Below are 22,185 nucleotides of genomic sequence, written 5' to 3'. Positions count from 1 at the left end.
GGAGGGAGCTGGTTTTCTCCACAGACACAGAACTGCCCCTTTTTGGGCAAAGACACGGGTACAATGTTGCCAAGCAAGGCCAGACTTTGAAATTCCAGATTAAAACTTGAAAATAAATTAATGGGGAAAAATTACAAACAAGGCAGGCACAGAAACAGGCTATTGGGGGGGGTTACAGGGCCTCCTTCATCCTCGTGTTCCAGGTCCAGGCTCCAGGGATGAAGCTGAGGAGCTGCCAGCCCAGCGTGGGTGCTCTGGGCACCCAGCAAGAAACAGCATCACCTTTCCAGTTTGTGGGAAGAGCTTCTCCATCTGCATCTTTGGTGACTCAGATTCTGTTTCTGTCGGAGCAACGTTCTCAGCAGCCTCAGGCTGGCACAGAGGATGACCAAGCCATGCTCCCCATCCATTTTCCAGGAGCCAGGATTCCTCTAAGTCAGTTTTCCTCTCTTCTTAGATACCAGCTGGAGCATTTCCCAGTAATGTCTGTAATACCTGCCAGATTCCATACTGTAACACATACGCATTAAAAACAACAAATAGCTTTGCAGCTGTTAAAAAAAAATAAAATTGTAATGACAGTTTTTCAGTGAAGTCCTCAGGGAAGAAATGATGAGAGGATTATCATAAAATATAAACCACTGTGCAGTAAAATGGAAAGAGAGACCTTACATACCAAAAAAGGAAAAAAAAAAAATTCTGACCTGTATAGATATTTTTTTAAAACAATAAATCAGCCACATAATAAAATAATTTTGCTCTAATGCACAGCAAACATTCCTGCCCAGCCACTAAGATGACAACATTTCTAGGCAGGCTCCGAACAATGGAGAAGAAAGTACAAATTTAATTTTCAACTCCTCTTCTGCATCTGCTGTTGTGTGGATCTTCACCTCCTAAAGCCAGGGAACTGCCCAGCAGGAGCTCCTAGAGGTGACTGAAAGTTGGTGTCACTGAGCTGTGTCTGTCCCCCTTGGCTGCCACCTACCAAAGGAACAACAACGATGAAGAATTTTCATTCCATCATCGCTCTAAACTGCTGTGTGTACTTAGCCAGCTCCTCAGTTTGATCCTGAAGTTCCCTTATGGCATCTGGGTTTGGATACTGAATGGCAGCATTTTTGGTGGCAAGAGCCAGATTCTTCAAGAGGCTGCAAAACCTGCTGCTGCTGTGGAGAATGTCGTTCCGAGCATCTCTTTCTTGAGTTTCCTGGCAGAGACAATCCACCAACTTCTGTCCCACCATAATGATCAGTTTGCTGTGGGATATGAAGACCTCGGGTGGCTGGTTGGTGCTCAGACTATTCGCGAACACACCGATTGCCTTGTGAAGTGCAACAAAACACAGCTTGCAGTGTTCTGAGAGAGCAATTTTCTTGGCAGACTCCTCCTTGCTTTGAATGACAGTCTTTTTTGCAGATGGCAAAACCTGGAAAAGGGTTAAAGAAAATAAAACAGACTCAACTTGGTGGCACACTGATTGTTTCTTTATTTGTTTCTTTATTTGCTCTACCCTAAATTCTTCACGCTTCCTCATTTACAGGGAGTTTTGTTAGTTAACAGTCTTCAAGTTGCCCCAGCCCAGGAGTCCTTTACAATCACTTCTCTTTCCATAACGTGCTGGGTGTCACAGTGGTATTTTCTCCAGTTGCCTTTTTTCTAATTTAGCTGAACACGATTTTAATAATGGACAGCACCCAAAGTGCTGCAGCTAAACACCAGCCCCTTCTGCAGTCTAGACTTCAAGCTTTCAGAGAGTACAAAACATTCAGACCTTATCTTTAATGGTGCTGACTTCATATGAGGGTTATGAATGATTAAAAGTGTACAATAACAAGGGAGTCAATCCTTATAGCACTGCATGACCAGGTATTTTGAAATAACAACTCTCACAGCCTTACCCCAAATAATACACAAAGGCAAGCAAATAAATAGTGTGTCTTTAAACTACAGAGGCTCATTACATTTGAGGAAGATTAGTGTTTTGCAAGAGGTTTGCAGCTGTAGTTCTAAGAACTGGTTCTGGGAAAATGAGCTATGAGGAAACAAACAGATGTCTCTATATAGATATGTGTGACTAAATGCAAAGTATTTTGAATTTTAACAAGCACAGAAATGAGGAACAAGAAGTCCTCATCATTAACAGTTTTCAAAATCATAAATACCTTTGGTTTTGAGTCTGTACTCTTCTTTGCTACTTCTTCACCTGAAATGATTCTCTGTGCCTGTTACAAATAAAAATAAAGGCAAAGTTGAAATGGTTTATATAAAATATTTAAATATAAATGTGGTTTTCCCTTATTTCAGGGGGAAACAACTCCTTGCTCTGCAGCCTTCACATTATGGACAACAATGGAACTGTAGTTTTTAGCCCACTAAAATTTAATGCCTGATCCTACAAGATTTAAGACTGAAACTAACATCAGCAAAACATAACACTTTGAAAATTCTAAGGACAAGCCAGCATTTCCTTGTGAAACCAGGAGAGTCATATTCTTAGGAGACATTTCAGTAATTCTAAGGAGAGTGATTCTAACAAACTTCCAAAATTATTCTAACAAATAAATTTGATAATTCACAGTAAGAGTTTAATTTGTTAAATCAACATTTTCTATGAAAACATGCTTTCCACTACACCTCTGGTTAGAAAGTTAACATTACTTGTATCTTGTGTCAAAGTCAAACAAATAAAATGTACTGGCAAGAAGAGAATTACCAGTCAAAAGATAAACAGATTGCTAACCCCCAGCTAAAAGCTCTCTCAAATGAATTTATCTGGCAAGCTAAAATACTGTGCTCACTGCTGGCTGCCTGCCTGGGTAGATTCTCAAATGCCAGTTCTCTTTTTTCGTAAAATTCCTGATCATCCTACACGTGCCATCCAGCACACCAGCGAAATCTTGAATTCACATAAAACCCGGAAAACAGGAAGTAGTGCAAAGGGAATTGGGCATTACTGCAAAGATGGAATAGTGCTGATAGCTTGTACGTGCCATAAAACCCAGGGGTACTAACCTGCAACTGAACATATTCACAGTCCTCAGTGGCGTTTTCTTGTGGTTTCTCAGAAGAGACCCGACTTTGGTTGGGTTTATCGGGAGCGTTTCTTTGAAGTGAGTCTATTTCTGTTCTTCTTGGGAGTGTAATTTGTTTTGCCATTTTGTATTCTGGGTTCACTTTTGCTTGCTTCATTTCTTGCTCCTTCTCATTCTTTCTGAAGAGGAGCTTTCCATTAGCAATGATGATGGATACGAATCTCTTGATGTCGTCTGGAACGGTGCGGGCCACCATGACAAAGCGATCCAGATCGTCTGGGTTGTTCTGGGGTTTTCTGAGGACCAAAGCCTCTAGTGACCAGTTGCAGTTGTTTAGAGCTTCTCTTGTTTCCGTTAAGATTTTGAATGAGTTACTAAGAATTTCTAGCTGTTTTTTAATTCTGGTCTGCAGGTTGCTATCAGCAAGGTAAGAGGCGTTTGCCTTTACAACTTGAGCAAAGGCCAAGAACTCTCCCAGTGACACTTTTATGTGATCCACTGCTCTATGGATTTCTTCAATGCTTTTCTCTAGGTGCTCTTGTAATCTCCATTTACTACTCACAAAGATCATCAAACTTGCAACCGAGCTGGATACACTGTGCTGCAATCTGGTCAGTGTCTCTATGGCTACGTCAAGTTCCAGTTTAATTTCTTTGGCAGGCTCTTCAGATGATGATGTAGAAGTAGACTCAGCAGAAGAGTTTGAGGATGTAGAGAGTGTGCTGCTCCTGCTGTCTACACTAGAAACAGATAATCTGTCTTGCTCTAATTTGGCATCTCTTGAGAGCTGTGGAGGAGCACTGTATGCTTGGTCTCCAGAACTATCACTGGCTTTTTCCATCTCTTTCTTGCACTGCCAAGCAGTGGGCAAACCTTTTGGAATAGCATAAACGTTCCCTCCAGAGATCTGTTTCTCAGCCTTTGAAGCCAGGAGACTTGGGGTTACATCACAGCTCCCATTCTGTGGCAAAAGGAGCATGTCCCGTGAGGATGGAACATCGTAAAGATGGATCTCTGGAAATGTTGATTTCCATTGTGTTGGTGGAACATCATATAACTGTGGATTTACAACTTTGGCTTCAGTGTTTGTTGTCAGTGCCTTGTACCTGGCTGGCGGTATATCATACAGCACCTGGCTCTCCAAGGAATGGCCAGAAGGGTTTTGTTTTAATCCTGATTTTTCAGGAGACACTGGAATATCATAAATCCATTCTGACTTTCGAGGATTTGGCAAGGTATTGTAGTGGCCCCAGAACTTTTTCTGAGATTCGTTTTCTGAAACATCAGTTTCTCTTTTGGGAGGGACATCATATAACTGCAACGGAGCACACAGGATTTAATAAGCAGTGTTTTATATAAGAAAGAAGAAACAAAGCTGATTTTTCAGAGTAACTGAGAACTGTAATGTCAGTGGAACTGCACCACAAAAAAGGATAGCCCAGAATTTTTATTTTCTTTCTAAAATGCATAAGCTGCACATAGGAAGGTTGAAATATTTTGAGCACAGGTGATTAAATAGAACAGCAATTTCCCCAGGCAGTGAAATCTGTGAGCTCTTCCCTGACTCCTTTGGGAAACTTGGACAGTTTTCTGAAATGGCTACAAGGGTAATGCCAGTTTATTAGTAGGTAAAATTCAACACTCAGTTTTACAGAATGAAGGGGGTATTATTTTATTAGCCTCTGCATAAGAAAACATCTTGATTTTCCAGTATTCCACATCCATATGCATACCCCAACCAAAATAAAAATCACCAACAGGCAACTGGCCATTCTCAAATAACTGCAATGAGTTGAGATTTTTCACATTATATAAGTTTACTAAGACAGATACAGATCTTGCCCAATGCCTTAAAAATACGTGTGTGCACAGCTGAAGTCTACAAGCTGGAGAATGCAAATGCAAGATCACTTCTTGTGTAAGAAAATCCAGACTAATACTAACAGGCATTTTGGGACAGATTGTACCTGTATGCCTCACAAGCACAAAGCACAAGGATGAGGGAGGGCAAGGAGCTAAAGGAGCCTGCAGCAACAAGGAACAACTGAGGACAGCACCAAATCGTAACATTTTAGAAGAACTGGCCAGGTCAGGCCTCCCCATCTGCAGAAAATGTGCCTGAGAAGGGGAGCCCGGACAAGGGTGTTTCAAGAGCAAAGCCAGAATCTTCCAAATTTCCCATGAACAAAGAATTCTAAGAAAATTTCATTTTGGAAGCAATGATAAACCATGTCTCCAAAAGCAGATCTGCTCCCCAGATGTTGCAGCTGGTCAGTACAACTACTAACAGCCATGAAGGTGTCAGGAATGTCAGCTTCAGGGAGGAACTGCTCATATGCCAGGGTCTCCCTTCTGGGCAGCTCCAGCCCTACTGTCCCTGCTGAGCAGGCTCCATGCAAGACTGGCTTCTCCAGTTGTGGGGCAGCTGTGAAGCTACAACACTTCTACTTAAATCCAGAAAACCAGAGTTTCTGTGCTGGGATGGTCCGCCCCAAGATCCCACACCTCAGCCCTGAGCATGTGTGCTAAGGAGCCTGTCAAAATTCTGTTGGATCCTAAAATCATTCAGGAAACCTGAAATATTTGACAGTCAACTAATAAAGAGTATCCATCAAGGCATTTTCTTTGGTACAAAATTTCAGATCAGCCCTTTCTTCAAGGATGGTACTTGTCAAACAGCAGGGAAGAGATTGGAAGCCTGACCCCTCCCCAAAGCCAGGTGTGCTCCACTCTCAAAAAAGGTGGCAGGACAGTCTTGCATGGAATGGGAACAGTTAGTTTTTATCTGCATAAATACTACGTTCAAGAATGTGGACTACTGCATTTGCTTTTCACACTACCATAAGAAGTTAAGGCAAGAGATCTTACTGCCTGCAGTTTAAAAAGCAAATGCAGTGGTACCCCAGTCCTGGTGGGTACCCTGACTGTCCAGGAGCCACCTGGTATTTGCCTCTTTAACATGAAGGACAAAGTACTGTATTGAAGATGTGCTGCTCTTACCCCCACAATCATCTTGGGGGAAGTTCAGCACGTGTGCCCAGCATCACACTAATGAAAGATTATTCTCTCGTGTCCAACAAGTCTTACTTACATTACTCACTGGTTGGTCTTTCTGGATAACACCTGCTGCCTTTTCTGGGCTGGAGAGGATGCTGTAAAGCTGCTTCTGCTCTTCCTGGAAATGCTCAGTGGACCTGAGCAGCACAGATCCCTTCCGTGTGGTGGGTGGAGTGGCACCACTCTGGGCAAAAAAAAAAAAAAAAAAAGGTTGACTTCAGTAGTTTCTAGAGCCCACTGAAGACTTCAGGTCTTAAAGGTCACACACTGCACAGGTCCTTATTTGGACAGCATGGGTCAAACTCAACCTGCTGGAGAGCTTCTGGGAGGGTGGTGGGCACTAGGTGGTGCAAGGCAGCTGCCACCTACACACCTGGCTTTGGATCTGAGCAAGAATCATCCCACATACAAAATGGGCAAGAGAAGTTTGTGGATAATTTGATAATCAATTAATTAGAGTGGACTCAACCCTGCACTGCCAGGGAGCATAAGGTGCACGGGGAGGCTCTGTGGCTCCACAGACCAGTCCCACACACACCTTTGGGTGGTAGGTGACGGGATGGGTCTGGGGCCTGCTGTCTGTCCCATCCTGCTCACCCGCAGAGGCTGCAGTGACATGCAGAGGAAATGTGGTGCCATTCACTCTCCCCAAGCATGGTATCAAGAGCAAGATCATATAACAGGATGGTGCAGTGGTAGATACAATCAACATGTTGCCCACACCCTGGGTGCATCATGGTTACATGGCCTAATCTCTTGCATCTTCTTGCCCAGGAGATGGGTTGTGTGGGTGACATTTAGTTCCTTTTTATATATGCACTAATGACTTCTGTAAACACTGAAATCTTCCTGATAAAATGAGACAAAGCACATTTCCTGGTGGATAAACCAAAGTAGAGAGGCTGACACACTGATACTGAGAATTCATCTGTACTCTGGAATTCAGTAATGGTAAAACTTCAAGTGTTTATTGGAAACACACCAAATTGAAGACACATTTATCTAAATGTCTAACAAATTCAAAGGAGAACTGTTTTAGGTTTTGAACTTCCCTAAAATACATGGCTTTCTGCCAAGTTTTACAAAAAGCAAACAGGGAAATGCTAGAGTTTACCTTAAGGTCTACTCTGAGGACTTACAGGGCCCAAGCTGCATGGAGGGGCTGAGGCAGAACTCACCTGGGTGAGCAGGGACTCCCGGCGCTGGGTGGATGGAACATCATACACTTCACTCCTGATATTTGGGACTGAAGCCCGGCACGCTCTCGGAAGAGTAAGCAGGTGCTTTTAGGGCGAAAAAAACCATACACAATCAATGAGAAAGCTGCAGTGAACAGTAAGCTCAGAACACCTTTGAAAACTCAATTAATGGACCGGGCCACCACTACAGTAATAACTCTTAAGTGACTAAAAACCTTTCCACTTTTCACTGATGGTGATAGACAAGAACTGACCTGACAGACAAACATGGTATTTTTTTTCCCCAGAATTCTCCTTTGACAGCATTTCTATTTTTTTTCAGATAAGAACTGGCACATACAAATCAAACATGATCTGTTTTACTAACCAAGGGAGGGAAATGATTTGGAGAAAATCCAGCTTCAATTATCACTTAAATCTGTAGACTACCCAAAAGCAGAACCACCAAAAAAAGAAAGTGGGGGAATTTCTACTTCTCCAGTCTCACAGAGTCATTAGGTCAAGCCACATTTAGTGGGATAAGAGCAGCAAAAAGGTACAGGCTGAAATGCTTTATTCTGCAGTTATGAACAACTGTCTCATTTGGAAGCAGTAAACACAGTTACCTTGATACCCTGTCCAGCTCCATAAACACAGAAGTCTGAGATGGGAATTACATTCTTTAGGTCACTTACGGACTAATTCTCCTGTTTGCTTAAAACATGATTTTAAAAGTTATGACCAGATCTGTGGGGCAATTAGTTAGGTTGCCAGAACCTCAATGTTGGGAAGGGACTTTCTAAAACAAATCAACCCTAAAAACGTGGTGTTTGGTTTATTCAGCGTGGGTTCAGACTGGCTCTACACAACCAGTTTCAAAAGGAATACTGTAAACTACTGACCCACAGAAACAGCACTGTGCCACAGTAATTTTTTAAAATTGGAGGTAAGTGTTGCAGTGACTAAATTTAGGGGAAACAAGCTAGAGGAACAAGAGTCCAGCTTTACAACTGCTTGCTTTGTCTTTGTCAAAGATGTTGGCTCTCATCTACAGAAAGAGGAGTGACCACAAAGCCCCTTAGCACGCTGCAGTATGAGCCATCTTGCTTGCAGACGCAGAAGAGACCTCCCTGAGAAGAACGAGTAAAAGATAAGCAACACCAAGAAAGTTATCCTTAGCCCATGTCTGTTTTCAGCTCTTACTGGGTATACAGCAAAAAGGAACCTTGCTGAATATCCTGTCTTACTACCACTTCAAGAACAAAATATTTAAAAGTACTTCCAGCCACAGTAAAGCAAGAAGGTGCTCAGTGCATCAGGCAACAAATAAAGAAATTACGAGGCTTTTCTACAGCACGAAAGCACACAGGCTTGGCAGGGATTTTGTTTTCTTTTATTGCTTTCAATCAGCTCCCTCAAAGACTTAAAGTGGCTTTACCCAGCTGCTTGGAGGACAGCTGAGCATGCCAGGAACTTTGCCAGTTGTCCCACAGGATGGACACGGGCAGCCCAAGTGCTGTGGTTGGTTCTGCCCTCGCTCAGGCTGCTCACCCCGAGCCTCCCGTGCATCTGTGTAGGCCTGGGTACAGCTGGTGTAGGAGCAGCTGTGACGTTGGGTAAGAGGCAGCTCAGGCAAATCATAAATAAATAATAAAAGCATGGGTTTTTTTTCCTTTCTCTATTAGAGTACAAAGGCCTAGGTATATAAACTCATAAAATGACAGAGACAGGAATAGCCACAGAGCTCTTCTATTGGGCCATTCATTCAGCTAAAGAATAACAGATGTCATTTTCTGCCTGATTTGCTGGCACAACATGGAAGAGTTCTATCAACTTTGTGTTTAATTTGCCTGCTTTGGGGTTATGAATGTGGAGACATCAGATCACAGCAAGTGCAAAAGGATTTTTTGTAGCTATTACTCAGTTTGAGCTTGCAGTTATGGTAGCTGCTCACAAAGGCTGGATGTGCTGCTGCAGTGCTGAAAATTAGGTTTCAGTCACCAGAGACGCACAGAGTTTGTGTTTTCCAAGCACCCATTTGCTACACAGAAGGAACCAGCATCTCCATTGCCATAATTTGCCTTTTGGCACAGCAGGAGGAGAGGTGGCCAACTAAGCCCCATAAATCAAATTATCATTAAATCAGCCCAAAAGTCTATATAGTTCAGGGCTATTTTTTTTTTTTCCTTTTTAAAATTAACATTTCTAGCATGATTTTCATACATGGAATAAAGATCCACCCAGGGCTGAAGAGCACATGGGACCGAACAAAAACTTGAACTGCCTCCACACCAGCTTCATTTACCTTTCATTAGAAAAGATTTCCCTTCCATTTTATGGGGAAGAAAGCACAAGTTTTTGATGTTAAGACACTTGCTGCAACCCGGTCCAGTGGAAGGTGTCCCTGCCATGGATAATATCCCTTCCAAAGCTTTCTATGATTTAGTCAAATTACATGTTTCACATCCATGTCTCATTTGAATGCCAAACACAAGGAGCAGGGAGAAAGAAGAGGCCAGGCCAGGCAGCACTAATGAAACCCTGGCAAGTCAGGTTTGCAACTCCCCTCTGTAATTGGAGGCTGATCTCATCCCACACACCCTGAGCACTGTCTGAGCAGCAGAAGAAATGGGCTGGGAGAGAAATTGATTCAGGCCACATAGTCAAAGTCTATATCCTCCAGCACAGCTGAAGCCAAGTGCTACTACTTTGTGCAAGCAGTGTGACAACCTTCTGCAGCAGAAGAGAGAGGCAGCAGCACTCTGAGCTTGCTGAGATGCTGCAAACAGATACCAGACCAAAGGCAGCAATCACACAGCAAAGGCTGATTTTTTTTTTTTATTGCTATGAATCCTCTTAATCCTCTTTCTGTGCAGACGGATACAAAGACCTCACATGCCCAGAGACCTCTGGATGGACACATGCAGTAGACCACTGGAGGAGAAAGTTCTGTGTCTTGTTATTTTAACTTTGGGGTAGGTTTGTAAATAATTTCTAGGTTTTTCCAAACAAATGGTATATTCTTTACTTCCTGCCCTATTTTGCAGCTGCTTTAAACTGTCAAAAAAGTGAAGGACTACAGACTACACAGACTCTCATCTGGTGCCCAGAGCAGCATTTCTCACATAATGCTATAAACTGCAGCAGAATTGATGGGAGTTTCCTAAACACCATTTATTTGAATGGCTTTGCTGCAAATTCCCCTGAAATGCTAAGGCCATTAGCCTTTACAATGTTCCCACCGTAATGATTGTTTTAACAATAACATTTGTTACTTTTGTGGCTGCTTATATTAGTACCTGGTTTGTTGAGCTTTGGGTCCTTTCACTGAGCAGCTGTGCAGCCAAGGCTGGTACCTGGTATATTCCTGGGGCAGGCAGGGTACAGACCCTCGCTGGAGATTTAACCCACCCTTCCATCTTCTCATAGGTAGATGATGACACAGTAGGCTTGGGGAGGGAGGGCACCTGGTAGATGTTTTGTTGGCCTGCTGGTGACTCCGCCAAGTCGCTGCGGGCAGGAGGAGGCAGCGGGAGAGCCTGGCAGGCAGTGAGGAGCTGGAGGCGGTTTGCAGGGGCCAGGCCCTGCCTGCCATGCAGGGAACATTTCCACCAGCCCTCGCTGCCAATGACATTTTGGTCCAGGACCGTCAGGATGTCCCCCTTGCGGAAGGCCAGCTCGTCCGAGCACTCCGCCTTGTTGTCGTACAGCGCCTTCGCCAGGGTGTTCTGGGGAGAAAACACACCCCAACACACTGTTACACCAACGAGCATCAGCATTAGTTGTCAGTTCAATGTTTATGTCCACCTTAATTTCCATTTCATTCAAGTCCACTGGTTTACACATTAAAAAAACCCCAACATTTCTCAGAGCATTAGTTTCAGAGAGTTAACTGTTTGCAGCCCGTGTCTGCTACACTCCCCCAAAGGCTCTTGCACAGCATTGTTAATGTTCATTACTTGTACTTTACAAACATCCCTGTATAAAAAAAATAGTGATATGTTCCCCACTAGCATTCTGTGACTTCTTTGACAGAAGATGCAAAGAAAATGCACCAACCATCCAAAAATAAAACTCATGCCTCCTTGCCTGCTTTCCGATTTACCTGAGGGCTTCAGGTGCACGTGAGAAGGGCTGTTTCTTATCTGATTTTAAAAAGTTGCTTATTTTCCTTTATTTCCTACCCCCTTCAATAGCCTCATGAAGACAGACCTCAAGTAAAATCAACACTAAGGGGGCTAATAAATACCCAGTGATAACACCAGTACTGAAGGGCAGTGGTGGGCTGCAGTCCTTCTGAAGACCCAGACTCCAGCTACCTGTGTCCATGTCTACCTCAGACTAGAAAGTTGCCTACTCAGAGCACCCCAGGCTAATTACTTGTGTGACACATACGTAATGCTCAGGGAAAAAAAAAAAATAAATCTAATGATGCATACAGTGTCACCAAGCAAACAGCTCTGATGGATGGTGAGTCTTCATGGCAGGTCTGTGCCATTTGTGAGCTTATCTTCAGGTAAACACACCCAAATCCCCAACACAAAGACAGAACCTGTATCTGAGCACTTCAGTATATCTTTCAGCATCTTCAGAGTACTCTTAGTGTATTTTTTTTTTTTTTAAGAGAAAACCAAAGCAGAAGAGTGACTTTCCTAAGATAACAGACAATCTGAGATACACCAAATATTTGTATTTTCCAGCTTCTTCCCCACAGGGCAGCCCTGCCTGTCTCAGGTGCAGCCTGAAAATTTCCCAAGTGTGTCAATCACCACACTGTATTTTTAGCATATTTATATTGGGTATTTGCTTACTCATTACAAGATGACAGTTAAAAGAATGAAAAATAGTAGCAGCAGGTAGCTCTGTTCACCAGAGGCATCTGTGCAAGGGGCAGAGCTGTGGATGGAGGGTTTTTCAGTAGAAGATACAATTTGCTTTCAGCTTTAGAATGAGACTGATTGCTTCCCCAACAGTGGGACACTGGCTGTGTGTCAGCAGTGGTTTCTTATCAGAAAGTGCAAGTAGTGTCCAAAGAGATAGCACCCAAATAGGAAACATGATGCCTTGTATTTTTGTCCAGAGCATTTGCTGTAAAGCAACAGCTGGCCTGAAACTGCAGCAGAAGAAAACCAATTTGTCAGCTCAGCTGATGAAAGTCGCCCGTTGTTGGAGCACGCAGCTCTTTGTCAGGGTGGCCATGAACAATGGCCCTTTCATGACAGATGAGCTTGGCCATCAGCAGCTGCCAGGGATGGACAACAGTCCCATTTGCCTTATGCCCCAGCCTGGTTAAAACAGTCATCTTGCCATGACCATGGGAGTCTGCTTTCCCTCTGGACAATGCCAAATGCTCTGAACCACCTGTGCAGAGGTCAGGCCTCCAGGAACCTCAGCAGAGTCCAGCCTGGGGAAGACTTGGGCTTCACATGGTGTTGCAATTGTAAAAACAAAACCAATCACTTTGTCTAATATTAATCAGTGACACTTCTAGACCTTGCTTTCAACATACAGATTTGCTGAAAGACAGACCCCCTCCTTCAGAGCTGAGGAGGCAGGACAGAGGGATGCTCTCCTCCTCTTGCAAACAGGCAACCAAGATGTGAAGGGCCTTATCCAGGCGGATGCAGGAAGCAGGGGGCAGAGCCAGGAAGCCTGAACTCAGGAACTGAGCCCCTGTCTAGTGCATTATAAAACAAGACCATCCTTCCCAGTTGTACCAACACAAACAGCATGAAAAAATTAGTTCACAGTGTGGTTTTAAAAGGCATCTAAATACTGACATTTCCCCAGCTAATTCTCTCTTGTGGAAACAGCACACTAAACACATTACTGTAACTAATTCTTTAATCGATGTATTAAACTACACAAGTCTAATTTCAAAACTCATTTGTTTTAGACTAAATATGCTGATTTCCACTAGATCAGAATTTGGCCTGTACATGAGTGAGAATTTCTGCAAATAATTACTGTAGACTACAACCTAAGTTACATGGAGGTACCCTTCCCACCAGGGGGAAGTTCAGTAGCAATAAAACTTGGCTGCAGCAGGTATTAGAAGGACAAATAATTGCAACTATTCTCTCATCTCTTTTCCTAAACATCACTGGGTCTGCTTTGCTGCCAAAAGAGTGAAGCAAGAAAACAGCCAGGTCAATGAAAGCAACAGGTCTAAGCTCCATTCAGCAGCAAAGCTATTCCACAAAAAGGTTGTCAAAGTTCAACTGATCAACATTTCATTTGACAAAGTCACGCGGGTGTATTCAGGGGCACCCACATGGAATTAAAAGGTTAAATTTTTAAGTTAAACTGTGAAAGTAAAAAACCTTTTCAACAGAGGGCTCTCTTCCCTGAGGCCCAGCACACATTCCAAACATCCAAGGGTCAGTCACCCACAGCCAGATACCAATTCGAAGCAGAAGACAGTGATTCAAATTCTGAAAAGTGGTCTCCAGTTTGTGGGGCTCAACTATGGCTTGTGGCCTCACATTTGTAGGCAACACAAGTACCCAGGAACTGCTGAAATAACTGCAATTGCAAATCAAGCAGGGGATATTGAAAAAAAAAAAAATAGTTGCAGGACCCTGGAAAACCTGACTTAACAAGACCAGCAAATCTGTTCACAGATCATCTCTTATACCATCTGTAGGGCTGGAACAAAACAAATTAGAGAAGTGATGGAGAAAGGCCCCAAGCTCCAGGCTATGGAACATGAGTGAACTGAAATACTGCCAGACCTCTGCAGGTCACAGTGGAGCTCAGACAGCAGAGGGGAAAAAAGAATAAAGAAAAACAAAGGTTCTTCCCTCTAAGGCAGTGCTAAATTAAATTCCAAGTGTCAGGACACATGGTTAGTACTATAGAGCTGGAGAACAAATCTTTTCCATCCACTTGCAGTTCCAGCATTACATAAGTGCACAGCAACATCATTCCAACAGGAGGTTTATGGCAGGTGAGTGTCTGATCCAACAGCAGAGACAGCTAAAGATGACCCAGTTCCTCTCCAGCTGTGTGGAGTGAGGTAATTGTAGTATAGGCTCTGGCTCATCTAGCGTGGGGCTGTTTGTCAGAGATCAGGCACTATCTGTGCTTTCAGCTGTCTAGGACATATGTGAGGAATCACTGTGGCAGCCCCTTTCTCTCATGTAAGCAGAAGCATCTCTGACCTGCCATTAACCATAAACAAGCACTGCATTCCCAGGGTTGCAGGGACCTTACTGCCTGGCTAGCAGGAAGGAGGCTGGGCTTTGGGGCCAGTGGGATCTGCATTGTTTCTTTCCTGCTAGAGGAGAGGAAACTGACTGTCCAGCACTATTATCCACAACATGCCATCCAGGGTCTGCTGTGTCTAGTTCTGTGTCATTTCATGCAATCCCATTAATATGTCCTTACAGTAACCAACATGTAATAAGTAATAAGCAACATAGATGAGATCAAAGTGTTTTCCCTTATTTGACATTTGTTGCTTCTTCCCTGTCAGCAGATCTGGAAAAGTTCTCCTAAGACAAACACCTTAAAAGCCCCATGAGAAAGCAACTTGGCAGACAGTGCTGCTCCTCTTCTCCCACTGAGCAGATTTTAACAGGATGATGACAGACACAGACCTAGTGAACAGAGGTTGCATCCTCTGCAACAGCTTCTTGAGACACTGCTGTAGAGTCCATGACCTCATTGGAGCAATGCAAATTACTCACATACTGAATGGATTTACAGGATAAGACCTCTGGTGACACACGTTCAGTTAACTTAGGTGTGAAGAAAAGTTCTCAAGTAGCTGGACCTCATCTCCTTTTGTGGGACTGTAGATCAGATGTTAAGATAAATCAGACTTTTTGCATCTTTCTAGTTGGTGGATCCTTATCCAGCAAGGCTTCCACTGCAAAACCTGACAGCCCCTGGGAGTCTTCAGCATGAAAGCTGTCAACTCATGTTTATTAATGGAAAGATGGAAAATTTTAATTACAAGTCAGTAAAGCTGGTAATTGTACAATTATATAATATAAAATTCTATAACCTTAAAATGGGAGTACTCACAGACTGACATCTGTGCTCTATATACACAATAAATATTTATGATAAGGCAAAACCCCCCACTATTACCAAGATCTCCTGATCCCTCTCCAATCCAAATCCCTCTCCTCAGCCTGTACTACTATGCAACAGAAAAAACCTCACCCTCATAAAATACATGCAAACGTTGATAGAAAACCCCTTCACAATTATAAGATGATCTTGTCTGCAAGTCTGCCAAAATAATTTCTGTACTCCTCTCTTACCACCCAGTTTGTATTTGGAAACTCCAGTTCGTTACTACATACTATTTCATTTTATCCATAGGTACTAGAGTACTTCACAGCACTTCTAATAATGATAACTATTATTATTAATATATTGTATTAAATTTGCTTCTAAAAAAACCTATTTAAATAATCTAAAGAGAAAAAACTACTGATCAAGGGAGTTTTTGTGGATAAAGAGAAATATTTATCAGCTGCACTTTCCAGATAAAAAAATATCTGTAAGCACTTTTACTGCAGGAAACTGGGACTTCATGTTTGAGAAAGAAAAGATACAACTAAAGGCAGCCGGTTGTGTTTGCTAAACGATTTTGTTCATGCATCAATGACACCCTCTGACATGTTTACAGAACTGTTTCCAGTTAATCTCTTCACCTCCTAAGAAAGCTGAAGAAATAAACATTCTTCATTGCCTCCATAGCTGGGAACATGCCTCCCAGAGAATTCCCTTTCAATTGGTAGACCAAGTGGAGTCGATTTAAGTTTTGCCCAGTTCAGTTAATTGTAGAAAAAATAATTTACCTTAAGTGCTCACCTATGTGTGCAGATGGAAGATGCCTTCCTTCCTGGGGTTTGCACATCCCACTTGATGTGCAACACCTTCTGTGACTTGCAGAAGGTCTTTCTACTGTATTTTTTTTGTTTGAATATGTTGAAAAAGAAGCGTTCTGGCCATAAAGTTTCCAATCTTTTTGTAAAAGCTTCAACAAGGAATGGATGTAAGGATGTCCTTTTATTGCCTATTCAAAGAGTTAATGGATTTTTAGAGGTTTGAACCAGGTGCTAATCAACAGGTTTTAAATTCTAAATGGTGAAGTGCACTTTTGATAAATAAAGAAGAGCCACTTCTTAAACTTCAGGCAGAACCATTTAGAAATTGTGCAGCTTCACTTCACAGAGCTGCTGGGGTGGGAGTCACAGGCCAGTTCTGTTAACTTTCCCCAAACATAGTTAATCAAATTCCAGCTGTGTTAAAACCAACAGAAACCCCCACTGTTTCCAGCATGATCAGGATTTCATTCCCGTTCACAGCATTTTTGTGTGTGTGGTCTTATGCCCAAGTTCAAGGAAAAATAAACTGCCATTTCCTGATATTTAAAAACCTGTATATCTGGATGTCTGGGCTTTGGTTCCTCATACTATCCAAAACTTTTGCCCATATGCTCCAAATTACTTCACTTTTTTTTTTTCCTAAGTCTTGTAGTATCTTAATTACATTTTTACCATAACGTTTATTTCCAAATATGGCTTTAAACACAGAAAAAGCTGCGATGAGCACGAGTATTCTCCTCCTGCCTTTAAGCAACGGATGCTTCAGAGACTTGCTAAAGCAGGATCCTTGCTCTCCTGCCTCCGTCTGCCCAGGGAACAGGAAGGAATTCCCAGGAGAGGTCGTCGGGAGCAAACTGCAGGTTTGCCATGTGCAGTGGCTGCGGGATGATGCTCTTCCCGCTGTGTGCACAAGCAGGGATGCCCCCCTGCATTGATGCCCCCCTGCATCCATCCCACCTGGCCTGCGGGGGAGGCTCTGCCCGCTGTCACAGCGACAAGTGACAAGTGACAGTGACCCAGAGGCAGCGGCTCAGGGCGGGTGTGCTCTGATCCATCATGAATCAGCACCAGCACCGCAGCTCCCAGAGGCTGCCGCTTCCTCCAGCTGGCTCCTTTGGGCCAGTTATCCGCCCCAAAACAAACCCCAAACAAAACACATGAATTCATTTTTAAGACCGCCCTCTTGGACGGAGTTTGGTTTAGCTGAAATTTTCACTTTTCCCCGGGAAAAGCAGGGATGTTGTGTTGTCGTTTGCCTTCATCCCCGCCATGTGCTGCTGCTCCCCGGGGGCGGCTGCTCCAGGTCGCCCCTTCCCCGGCAGCAACCCCGGGCACTTGGTGACCGCCCAGACCCTGCCCTGGCTCTCAGCTGGAGGGTCAGCCTGAAAGATTCAGTTCATTGCACAGCCAAAGAAATTTTGCTTAGCACAAAGCAAGCTGATGCTGGGCATCTGCGCTGTGCCGGAAGCCTGGGCAAAAACATTCACCTGTAAAATGGATTTCATCCATCCACCCGTTCCCCCCTCCTCCCAGCGCAGAGCGGCATGTCCTAAAAACGAGCACTGCCCCCCCTCCTTCCCTCTTCTGAGCTTCTGTTCTCCCAGCAAGGAACACTGCAGGATGTGGTCAGTTGCTATCCTAGAGTGCCCAGGCTCAAGTCACTCCTTGCAATTACACGACATTTTCTTCATCAAAGAGAGACTCAAGTTGTTAGGACATTTGCATCACCCAGTGTCTAGTAGTCAGTGTAAAACAAACAAACAAACTTTAAGATAATGTATAATGCAAATGTTAATCATTTAAGCTCATTATTTCCAAGAAAATAAGGAAAGCAAGGGCCAGCCAGGGTCATTCATGGAAACCTTTTTAGGAAGGCATATTCTTGCCTAATACACATGGTATAAACCCTTACCTTTCCTAGCCACACTGCTGTTTTTGATAAAGCTTTTTTTTCAGCCTAACTTGAACTAGATTTTCAAAATTAAGACCATGGCCTTTGTTAGTAACGTGCAAACAAGATCAACAGCACACTTCAAAAAACAGCCCTGACAGACACAGCAGACACACTGCACTGCAAATTAAATAAGCGAAGCAAATACATGAATTGCAACAGAAATACAATAATTTAGTACTTACAGTGACCTTCATTTTGTTGTCTCCTAGCTCCCTGTTACTCCATCACTTAAGGAGGAGGATGTGCTCTCCCCCAGCCCTTCCTCTCCAAGTCCTGCTGGGTGGATGAGGCAGGAGCACTCCAGGCTCTGGCTGGAAGCCTGAAGAGCAAATGCCCAGCCTCCTTCCACCCCCTGCTGCATTTACTGGGAGCCCCAGAGGGGAGCAGCTATTGGGAAGGAAGGGAGCTAATTAGGTAGCACAATTATCTGCAGGGTACAACTGGCCTGCAGCTGCTGGTGCTAATGAGGGCCTGGTGCAGGACACACAGATGTCCCTCCCGCAGAGACCCTGGGGAAACGCCTTTTCTGCTCTGCCTCTTAACAGGACAACACGGGGCAGGGGGGATGAACCAGAAAGGAAGGGTTGGTTTTTGAGGCATTTTTTGCAGTTTCATTTTTTTACTCCTGATTTTGTTGTTGTTATTTAAAAGGAGTTTGATATTCTTTGACGTTTTCATGCTCAAGTCTCTAGAAAACTGAGCAAATCTCCTTTGTGGCTACAGAAGTCTCTGCAAAATAATCTCACTGTTCAGAGGCAGAAAACCTGGGGAGAGCTAAACATGAACTGCAAATTAAGGGGTTTGTTTCTTTGATTATTCTTTTTTTTTTAAAAATCTTTACTATTATTAAATAATAGTGTTATTGAAAATTGTTCACAGTTGCTAATTTGCTCAGCAACACCTCTGCCTAGGCTGTGTTTCTGCAAATGTGCAGGTTTCACAGCTTTGTACGTGTGAGTATCTTGGGGTTTGCAAACTTCTACCGGTTTTGCCTTTGTGCCTGCTGCCTTTGCTCGGGCCTTTTCCTTCCTCTTTCCGCGGTAACTTTGAGATGAAATTAGACTCTCGCTCCCAAACCCACAATCGTGTAACTAGAAAAGCTGTGCATCTGGAACAGAAAATGCTGAATTGAAAATGCTTTCTCAACAAAATCTGCACCTCTGGGCTGGGACTAGGAGCAGACAAGCAGCTAATGCAGTTGACGAAATACGAAAGCATTCCTGGCGTGGAGCTCATTTGAATGCTTGTGCTGCTTTGCTTGTCTTCTTCTTGGTGTTTGTTGTTTTTTTTTTTTAATTATTTTTAAGATATGACAAGCAGCAGTGTTAGTAGTTTGAACACTCCACACAGTAGGTGGAGACCAGCCATTCGCTTATTACCCTGGAATTAATTCTTCAGGTGCTACCAGCATTTTAATCGATCCAGAAATACAACTAATAAACAGAAATACAACTTCTGGAGACAAAAAGACTTTCAAATACAATTAAATGTTCTCTTGGATTCATCGCAGACAGGATCCCTGCCGTGTGAGGGCAGGGACACGCTCTGCAGACTGTGGGAGAGCTACCTGGGGCAGGGACCCCCCCAAAGGGACTGTGTCCCATGCCAGGCACAGAGACACAGAGTGGAAGAAAACAGGCAATAATCCCAGAGCAGCACCCAGAGAGTTTCCCCCCAGGCCCAATCTCCTGTGCCACCATCACCTCCCTGGAGGAACTGGGATGGACTGGGCACACCCCACACAAAAATAAGGCAAGTTGAGAGTAGGAAGGGGGAGGTAAGGTGCTTACTCAAGTGCTTGCTTAATTACTCATGGTTTATTCTTCCTCAATCACTTGAAACACAGAATCACAGAATTATCGAGGCTGGAAAAGACCTCTGAGATTGAAGTTTGTGTTAACTGGCAATAAATGAAATCAGATGTCAGTTCCCTGAGTCAAGACCATTTTGCTCATGGCAGAACTGAAGTTTTACCTTCAAGACTTCCCCAGGAAAGATGGGCATTGAGTCCACTTCCACCTGACTGCATCCCTGAGAACAGACCCCTTTTTTGTCTGAGGCCCAGAGAGATGGAAACTTGACCATTGTCTCCAGTATTTCCTCTTGGCTATTTAAATAACTCCTTGCTCAATCTATTAGCTCTGGCAAATCCTATTTCGAAGCAGGTATTTGCTCCCAGGTGCCTGACAGCAGGCACCCTAGAGCCAGGAGGCTGAGGGTGCACAATCCACAGGTGCAGAGGAGCTCACGGAAACACATCTCAGGTTGTTCTTCACACAGTTGTTTATGGACAAGATGGAAATATGCAAATTGGGCATTTTGGAAGGGGAAACAAACTTTAGATTAACTTAATGTGTGTTTAAAAAACACACCTATTTTCCCTTTGGCAACAGCACAGACAAAGTTGTCGAACAGTACCAGAACTGTTTCCCAAGCACAGCCTGTCATGCTCACTGTGTTTTAAATTGCATCAAGAGGTGCAAGGTTTCCTGTGCAGGCTGTCACACATGTATATGCAACAGGGAAGAGGCAACATTTCTCTGTGCTCATATACTGAATTCATTTTCAGAAATGGTTTTCCTGGTGGAGGTGGAATAATTGGGGCACAGTGATGACATATAGAACTTCAAGAAGTCCAGATAGTAGAAAAAACGCGTCCTCAGTATTCTTGCATTAAGTATAGCATTCAAATATTATACTAAACAGCATGACATGGGTAGTAGGGACCTTGTAAACAGTTCACAAATTATATAGCAGAGATAAATTTGACTTTTTCAGTTGTTACTCAGCTGAATTTGACTGGGTGAGCTATGGCTGTGTCTAAAGATCTCACAGCAGAACAGGACATCAGCTCGCTACCATTACATTTGTTTAGCCATTGGCAATCCATGTAATAAAACTGGAAGTATTATACCTAGAAACAGAAACTCTCCTCTTTGTATAGAAATTAAAGGTGCTCTGCATCAATTTCTGATGACTTAGCATGAAAATAGTCCTTATATTTACATGCCTCTTTGGAAAATTTTGAGTGCAAAAAAAGAACTCCTAGAGCTAGTACTAAGCTCTTTTCCCCCATGATAGTATTACCAAATTTTCAGGAGGGAGTTTATTTACAGTAAACATTAAGATCATAATCCAGGATGAAAAGAATAATTCCATTATGCTATTTAATAGACTTGCAGACAGTAGGACAAGCAAGGCACTGATTTTGAATCAAGACATCAACATTTTCTAACACTTAAAGCTGCAGCATTTTCTGTGTATATATAAAAAAATGTATTAGATGCAGTATGAATACACAAATAAATGTAAAAAACCCTTATGAACCAGTTCCAGTCTTTCAAAAGAAACAAATGTAGTATTTAAAAATGTATTCTGGTTTTTGTGTAAGGTAGGGAGATGATCTATAATGCAACAGGTCACCTGGACTGTCACTGAAAGTCTCTGATGATAGAACCATGTCTCAAATGTTACTACAGGATAGCAATGAGACAGGTTTAACCCTTAAGTTTTATAGTTATTATTTCACAAGTGTGTTTATTCACAGGTATTTGCTATTTGAGGATCCTACTTTATTCACAGTCCTCCCCAAGAAGACATTTCTTCCAGTTAATCGTTTTGTCACAAGAAAAAGGGCAGGCAGGCAGTAGGTATGTGAACTTCGTATGGAGCCCTTCGTCCATGGGGTGAGAACACTGAACGTTGCCAACACCACCAGGCATCCTGCTGAGTTCAAACACCAAACCCTGCTCCAGGAACCTTTTTTCTTAATAGTTTATATGCTGTACTAAAAAAAAAAAACAGACATACCTTTGCAGTTCTGTCGGTTCCTATGTTTTTATCCATTGTTGGCATTCACCTGCAGCGTCACTTTGAGCAGCAATTAAGGCAGGACGAGGAGACTTCAGCTCTGCACAGTCACTGTGGGTTAGGAATTTCGTCTCAAGAACAGACATCTGACAGCTCTATCCCTAAAAGCATTGAGGAATTCGTAGAAAAGATGATCATGGCAAATAATTTCTGTGACAACAGGAAAGACTCCAAAGAGCAGAATGCAAAACAGAAAAGCTCTATTAGTGTCTAAGAATGAGAAAAACTTCTGACTGCAAGTGGAA

General features: G+C 43.1%; 1 protein-coding gene across 2 annotated transcripts; it reads right to left on the bottom strand.

Moving 5' to 3' along the window:
- Positions 1 to 4: 4 nt before the first annotated feature.
- Positions 5 to 22,185, bottom strand: CASS4 (Cas scaffold protein family member 4). Of its 2 annotated transcripts, none has more exons than XM_051633373.1 (7): positions 21,881 to 22,185; positions 10,570 to 10,998; positions 7,271 to 7,375; positions 6,127 to 6,276; positions 3,016 to 4,350; positions 2,166 to 2,225; positions 5 to 1,429 (listed from the first exon to the last, which is right to left on the bottom strand). In XM_051633373.1, exons 1-7 carry the CDS (start codon positions 21,923 to 21,925, stop codon positions 1,016 to 1,018), a joined length of 2,538 nt encoding a protein of 845 aa, XP_051489333.1. In that variant the 5' UTR covers positions 21,926 to 22,185; the 3' UTR covers positions 5 to 1,015. The 2 variants fall into 2 exon arrangements, with proteins under 2 accessions (XP_051489333.1, XP_051489334.1); XM_051633374.1 differs by lacking the exon at positions 21,881 to 22,185 and adding an exon at positions 18,253 to 18,335.

The sequence above is a fragment of the Apus apus genome, chromosome 15 (assembly GCF_020740795.1).
Source record: "Apus apus isolate bApuApu2 chromosome 15, bApuApu2.pri.cur, whole genome shotgun sequence".
In the NCBI taxonomy this organism is placed as follows: domain Eukaryota; kingdom Metazoa; phylum Chordata; class Aves; order Apodiformes; family Apodidae; genus Apus; species Apus apus.
This window is presented reverse-complemented; position numbering and strand designations above follow the sequence as displayed.